The 7,843-nt window shown below is 40.6% G+C and overlaps 1 protein-coding gene across 1 annotated transcript in view; it reads left to right on the top strand.

The window, feature by feature from the left end:
* Positions 1-7,843, top strand: part of Rbl2 (retinoblastoma-like 2) — a 60,695-nt gene that overhangs the window by 16,479 nt on the left and 36,373 nt on the right. The window contains exons 7-9 of the mRNA XM_013027888.1: positions 549-613; positions 2,037-2,223; positions 7,483-7,649. Coding sequence (XP_012883342.1) covers positions 549-613; positions 2,037-2,223; positions 7,483-7,649 — 419 coding nt within the window. The remainder of the gene's footprint in view (positions 1-548; positions 614-2,036; positions 2,224-7,482; positions 7,650-7,843) is intronic.

Below are 7,843 nucleotides of genomic sequence, written 5' to 3' on the forward strand. Positions count from 1 at the left end.
TGGGCTTCAGCTCAAGGCAAATGCTCCACCACTTGAGCCACAGCGCCACTTCTGGTTTTCTGGTGGTTTATTGGAGATAGGAGTCTCACAGTCTTTCCTGCCTAGGCTGACTTTGAACCTCGATCCTCAGGTATCAGTCTCCTGAGTAGCTAGGATTACAGACGTGAGCCACCAGCGCCTGGCTCGCTCCTCCTTCCTTCCTTCCTTCCTTCCTTCCTTCCTTCCTTCCTTCCTTGCTTCCTTGCTTCCTTGCTTCCTTCCTTCCTTCCTTCCTTCCTTCCTTCCTTCCTTCCTTCCTTGTCCTTGAATTCAGGGCCTGGGTACTGTCCCTAAGCTTCTATGTGCCCAAGGCTAGAATTCTACCACTGAGTCACAGCTCCGCTTAGGGCTTTTTTTGAGTAGTATATTAGAGATAAGAGTGGAATGGACTTTCCTGCCTACGTTGGCTTTGAACCACGAATCCTCAGATCTCAGCCTCCTGAATAGCTAGGATTACAGGTATTAGCCACCAGTGCCCATCTAATTTAAGTATCTCTTTTTAATCATAGCTTCTCAAGGGTAAAGAAGAAAATCTTACTGGTTTTCTGGAACCTGGGAACTTTGGAGAGAGTTTGTGAGTACTTCTGTTTGACTATTTTAAAAATGTATACTTGGGGAATCTCAGAACTCACCATTTTTTTTTTTAAACTTTCCTTTCCTTTATTTTACAGTTTACATTTACATTTTTTTTTTTATTGTAAAGATACTATACAGAGGGTTACAGTTACATGAGTGAGGTAATGAGTACACTTCCTCTTGAACATTGTTAGCCCCTCCATTGTTTTCCCCCTACCATCCCCTCCCTCCCTCCCTTCCCCGAAGTTCTTTTTTTTTTTTTTGATTGAGAACTCACCATTTTTATTGTTTGTACTCTGAATAGTTGGAGTGTTTTATGGGAGAGTACATGGAAGCCTTAAAAATGCTGTCTACCTAAGTGTGTAATATACTATAAATATACTGAAAATTATTTTTCCAGTTTAAAGCTTCATTAGTCATACTTTCAGAGTACAGATTTTGAAGTAAAGTACTTTTTGGAGTCAGGCACAGTGGTATATGCCCATAATCTCCATACTTAGAGAAAGATTGAGCTCAATAGGAAAATCATGAGTTTGAGACCAGCCTGCTCTATTTAGAGCTTTTTTTTTTTAAAAAAAAAAAAGCAAAACAAGGGCAAAAATCCAGCTGGACACTGGTAGCTTAATCCTCACTATTCACGAGGATGAAGTCTGAGGATTGCAGTTCTAAGCCAGCCTGGGCAGGGTAGTGTGTGAGAATCTTTTCTCCACTTAAACCACCCAAAAAAAAGCCAGAAGTGGAGCTGTGGCCTTGCCTTGAGCACAAAAGCTCAGGGACAGCACCCAGGCCCTGAGTTCAAGTCCCAGGACTGGCACAAAAAGGAAAAAAAAAAAAAACAGGAAAGAACTTTTGGAACTATGTTGGGGAAAAGAGTTGAATGTACAAAAAGTGTTGAATGTACCTAGAACAGCCAGGAGAGAGAGGACCAAGCTTCTCACCAGAAGCTGCACATATCATCAGGCAGATTGGCCTAATGTCCCTACCCACTGTTAGTGAAATGTACTCACTGTGTGCTAGATACACTGAGTATAGCAATTTTCCCTGCTACTGTCTTCAGTTGACTGAAATTTAACTTTCCAGAAATTATTAGAGGCAGTGGCTGATTCCTGATTCCTTCCAACTCAGGAGTTGGAGATTATAGGAGGATTATGGTTCAAAGCTAGCCTGGGCAAAAAGTTTGAAAGATTTTCTTCTCAGTCAGTAAAATCTGTGTGTGATGGGGGCATGATGGAAGCAGCAGTAGAATGCCTGCTTAGCAACTTGTGAGGCCCTGAGTTCAAACTTCAGACTAGTCACACAAAAAAAAACCCAAAAAACTTTTAGTAGTAAATAAACAGATGAAATAATTAGGTGGTTTGAGACATTAATGGAGATGTCACTTATGAGAAAGTACATTTGTCTGTTTTTTTCCCCCCCTGTAGTAAAGCCATCAGTAAGGCCTATGAGGAGTATGTTCTATCTGCTGGGAATTTAGATGAACGGATATTTCTTGGAGAGGATGCTGAGGAGGAAATTGGGACTCTGTCCCGGTGTCTGAACATGGGGTCAGGAGCAGAGAGTGCTGAGAGAGCACAGGTGAAAAACATCTTGCAGCAGCACTTCGACAAGGTGAGCCAGAAGCTGGGCTCTTTTCTTCTTCACTCCACTCTGTTCTGCTCACATAGCCTTGTGTATATGCTTTGTTTGCAATGTACAAAGAAAATGCCTATCTAACTCCTCAACTGAAAAGTTATCTATTGATTTACTTTTTTGTTACTGTCAACTCTGTAAGGTTTTAGTTAGCTCTGAAAAGATTTACTATAAATTGAAGGGAATGTATCCTGTTGATAATTTTTGCGCCCATAGTATATAACCTTATGCATCATGAACATAGTATTAGAAAATATAAATTAATCTGAATTTGGACCTTCATTTAAGGTACTGGAGAAACTGAAAATCTGTAGACTGTAAGAAAATTCTATTAAATAGAGTTTTGGGATTATCCTAGGATGATGGTGATTGAATTTCTCTTCTCAGGTTTTTTCAGATGTGAGACTGGTCTGCTTGTTTAAATAATAGTCTAAAAGGATCTTATACACCACCCCATGTCCTGAACAAAACCAAAAACAGCAGTGGCCAAAACAGCTACAAACTTCCTGTTCTAAAGCTTATATTTTTTTTTCCCCCTACCATCCCCTCCCTCCCTCCCTTCCCCGAAGTTCTTTTTTTTTTTTTTTTGATTGTGATTAAGTGATTACGTAATTTCTAACTCACAAGTTCATTCTAACTTTCCTGGAGCAAATTGTCTATCACAGTCTGTAATATATAACAGTGTTCACATGTTATACACCATACATGTGATCAGCAGCATGGGGATATTTAGTAGTGGTTCAACCAGATGAGCAGGAGTTCTTTGTTTCTTAAGTCCTGTTAGTTTTGTCGTATCACCTAACATTTTGATTTAGCATCCACTTATCAGGGAGACCATGTACCGTTTGTCTCTTCGCTCTTGGCTTACCTCGCTCAACATGATTCCTTCTAGCTCCATCCATTTCCCTGCAAATGCCATTATTTTGTCATTTCTAATGGCTGCATAAATTCCATTGTGTATAGATACCACAATTTTTGGATCCATTCATCTGTCGTGGGCATCTGGGTTGTTTCCATATCCTAGCTATTGTGAACAGTTAAAGCTTATATTTTTAATGTGGGGAAATTATCAATAGATAACAAAAAAGTTTTTTAAAAAAGTATGTTGGGTATTGTATATGAAGTGTCAAGGACAGGGTAGGCAAAATGGTTGGGAAAGGTGACTCTGAGGGGGCAGTATTAGCAGAGACCTGAGGTATGTGGGGAAGCAAACCTTGGGCATAGCTGAGAAAGGCATAAGGTGGGAACAAAATTGGCAGTTTAGAATCATGGGAGAAAGCTACTATACTAGGAATAAAGTGAGTGAGGGAAGAGAAAGGAGAGGGGAATGGGATAGGCAGGTTTTAAAGGCTTTTGGGAACCATTGTGCCATTGTAAAGAGTTTTTCTTTTGCTTGGACCTGGGGCTTGAACAAACACTAGCACTCTCCACTTAGGGCTTTTCATTGGAAGTAAAGTCTCACAGACTTTCCTGCCCAGGCTAGTTTAGAACCACGATTCTCAGATATCAGCCACCTGATTAGCTATGATTACAGGGGTGAGCCAACAATCCCCAGCTGAGATGCAAGCTTTTAAGTGGGTGATTCTGAGAAAAGTGATAACACTCCTCCGTGACCAGATGTCCAGCAGGTCATGTAGGAAAGTAGGACCAGGATAAGGAGGCTATTGGAATGATTCTAGTAATTCATGGTGGCTTTATTTAGAGAAAGGTTATATTTGGGTCACATTTTGGAGCTGGTACCCACAGCATTTTGGGTTAGGGTGTACTAGAGGAAAAAGTAGTGATGACTACTGGGTAAATGATGTAAACCCAAGTCCTTAAAAATGCCTGTAAGGTGATAGCACCTTGTTACCTCTCCATCCATCTGCTGCTTTCCTCATGATTCTACTCATGCCACATTAACTTCCCTTTTCATTCTTAGATTGCTACGCCAAAACAAAGCCTTTGACCTTGCTCTTTTCTCTGCCTAAAAGAAAGATAATCCTACGGCTTTCTTTTTCATCTCTATTTCCAATAACTTCTTTCCCTTCTCTGCTGTTAGTGCCTGTATCATGTCTGCCAGTAGTAGGGAGGGAAGTAGACTCAGAATAAAGCTACAAAAGGCCTGTGACCAACATTTTTTTTTAATTTTTTTTTTTTTTTGGGTACAGTTGTGGGGCCTGAACTCTGGGCCTGGGCACTGTCCCTCAGCTCTTCAGCTCAAGGCTAGCGCTCTACTACTTGAGCCACAGCGCCACTTCCGGCTTTTTTCTTTTTGCTTATGTGGTGCTGAGGAATCAAACCCAGGGCCTCATGCATGCAAGGCAAGCGCTCTACCACTGAGCCACCTTCCTAGCCCCCTGTGACCAACATTTTGTGTGGTGGTCTCCATGTAATAGGTATTCTAAAAACATTTTACTGTTCATATTTACTGAGAAGGAAGAAGTTAAGGGGTGTAGCTTAAAAGTTAGGGTTATTAGTATGTCAAATTTGAGATCTTTTAGGTGACCCTAGTAGTAGGCAGTTTAGAAATTCATCACCTGAGTGGACAAGAATGGTTGAAGTGTGCTTAAGTTCTGAAGTCATCAAAATGTGATGGCCCATACATCATAGAATGAAGACCGATTACCTCCCATTATGAGTTGATGAAAGAATAAAAGGGGTCTTAGGCCAAAGCTCTGGAGCAGTCCAAATGTTGCATCCTAGTATTTACTTATTTATTTCAATTTTTTTACTTTTGTCATTCGTGGGGCTTGAACTCTGGCGTGGATGCTGCTCTGCACTTTTGAGCTCAAGGCAAGTGCTCTTCCGCTTAAGCCACAGTGCCACTTCTGATTTTCTAGTAGTTTATTGGAAATGAGAGTCTCACAGACTTTCCTGCCCGGGCTGGCTTTGAACCGTGATCCTTAGATCTCAGCCTCCTGAGTAGCTAGGATTACAGGCACGAGCCACCAGCATCCAGCTCATTGTAGTATTTTTTAAAACTCCGTGTTATATATCTGAGTTAAAGAATCCTCTACGTGATCCTTAAAGCTATACTTTTTTTTTTTTTTGGTCAGTCATGGAGCTTGAACCCAGGGCCTGGGCATTGTCCCTGAGCTCTTTTGCTCAAAGCTAGTGCTGTACCACTTTGAACTAAAAGCTCTACTTCTGGTGGTTAATTGGAGATTAGAGTCTCATGGACTTTCCTGCTAGGGTGGTTTGGAACTGCAATTCTCAGATTTTAGCTTCTTGAGTAGCTAGGATTATAGGCATGAACCACCAGGATCCTGCTAAAACTAAACTTTTTATTTAAAAAAAAAATTGTTAGCCAGGTACTGGTGGCTCATGCCTGTAATCCTAGCTACTCAGGAGGCTGAGATCTGAGGATCACGGTTCAAAGTCATCCTGGGCTGGAAAGTCTGTGAGACTTTTATCTCCAATACACTGCTCAGAAAACCAGAAGTGGCGCTGTGGCTCCAGTGATAGAGCACTAGCCTTGAGCTGAAGAGCTGAGGGACAGCGCCCGGACCACAGTTCAAGCCCCAGGACGGACCCCCCCCACACACCAAAAATAAAATACTCATTGTTACTTTTCTACACTTTTTATACCTATCCCAACCAATCTTACCTCCTCTATCATACTCCCTGCTCTCCTCCTCCCACAAAATAGAATCCCCAGTAGGTTTCCTTGTTTCAATTTCATAGTTGCCAATAATCTATTTTAACATATTTTACCTCCTTTATCCTCCCACCTGCCCAGCCTCCTTTTACTAGTCCCCACATAACTACAGAGTCTATTTGTCCACCCCCATTTTTCTACTGATCAACAATAAAGCTAAACTTTTATTAGTGATACCAAGAAGCCCCAAAGTCACTTCAAGGACTCTGGGCAGGAAGCTGCTTGTATTTATCACACCTAGATTCCTGGATGAAACCACTGCCTACAAGTGATGTGCTACGTGCTACTGGTGGCTGCTTCTTCAGGCATTCATTGTTTCTCTGCCAGAGTAAGCAGGCACTGGTTCATGTACAGTGAAAAAGTGGGCCCAGGAAATTTGAGATAGGGAGCAGCCATCTACACTATATTATTGACTTGGAAAAATGATAGGATGAATTTCCCTAAACAAATTGAAGGCCTTAACTCTGCTATTCTTTAAGACACAAAAAGTGTATAGATTCAACAATGGAGGTGGTAACAATGCTCAACAGGTAGTGTACTCATTACCTTACTCATGTAACTGTAACCCTCTGTATAGTATCTTTACAATAAAAAAAAATAACAAAACGTATAGATTCAATATGGAAAGCATGGCAGTGTATTGCTGTATTTCTATATTTTATGAGAACTGAATAGCTTTTTTGTTGCCAGCTAAAACTTTGCAAGATGTTTTTAAAACTCTAAAATAAATACATACATACTTGGAAAATGTGGCTTATCTTTAATATTCAGAGATCTTGTTAAGCTATCACAACCTTTAAAAATTAGAAAAGATTTATTTATTTATTTTGTTAGTCATAGGGCTTGAACTTAGGGCCTAGGCTCTGTCTCTGGGCCTCTATGTGTTTAAGGCTAGTGCTGTACCACTTGAGCCACAGTACCACTTCAAGCTTTTTCTGTTTATGTGGAACTGAGGAATTGAACCCAGGGCTTCAGGCATGCTTGGCAAGCACTCTGCCACTAAGCCAGAAAAGATGTTTTATTAGTGTATGTACTTCTGCTTAAATTCTTTGTCAGGAAGTCAAATCTTTTTCCTTTTTCATACTTACATTCCAAAAAGTTGACTGGCTAACTTTAGGGGTAAAAATGCAATGGTAGATTCTATTAACTAATGGTAGAGAGGCAAAAAGACCAGTGAAGACTGTTTTGTATCAAATTGCCTGTTTGGGGGGATGTTTAGTTTTTCTGAGGCAAATTTGCTACTCTCAGATGGACTTTTATTAAATCACGTGTGTGTGTGTGTGCGTGTGTGTGTGTGTGTGTGTGTGTGTGTGTGTGTTATTGGGGATCATACGTATAACCTTGTACATAGTAGTCAAGTGCTCTAACTCTGAATTATACCTTTAGCTGGAGATATAACTTAAGATAGAATTTTTGGTTGACTAAAACATTTTGACATTTCAAACATATTTATGTGAATACTGGTGGTACTTATCAAGCAATAGTGGTAAATGAATTGCTAAAATTTATTGATAAAGTTCGATTTATTTGAATTCTTATTTGTGAAGAAAAATCTTTCAGACCCAGATATTTAATTCTTCTTCATTTTCCCTCTCTAGTCAAAAGCACTTAAAATCTCCACACCGCTTAGTGGTATGAAGTACAATAAGGAGAACAGCCCTTGTATGACCCCCATTACCACAGCTGCACACAGCTTGAGCCGTCTTCATACCATGCTGACAGGCCTCAGGAATGCACCAAGTGAGAAGCTAGAACAGATTCTCAGGTTGGTTTGAGCTCCATCAGCCTTGAAATGTTCATTTATTGTTCATTTATTTACCATTATGTATCAGCCTGTTGAGGCTATAGTACCCAAGTATCCAATTGGGGGCTGGGAAGGTGGCTCAGTGGTAGAGCGCTTGCCTTGCATGCCTGAGGCCCTGGGTTCAATTCCTCAGCACCACTTAAGCAAAAAGAAAA

Source organism: Dipodomys ordii, unplaced genomic scaffold (assembly GCF_000151885.1).
Source record: "Dipodomys ordii isolate 6190 unplaced genomic scaffold, Dord_2.0 Scaffold106, whole genome shotgun sequence".
Taxonomy (NCBI): Eukaryota; Metazoa; Chordata; class Mammalia; order Rodentia; family Heteromyidae; genus Dipodomys; species Dipodomys ordii.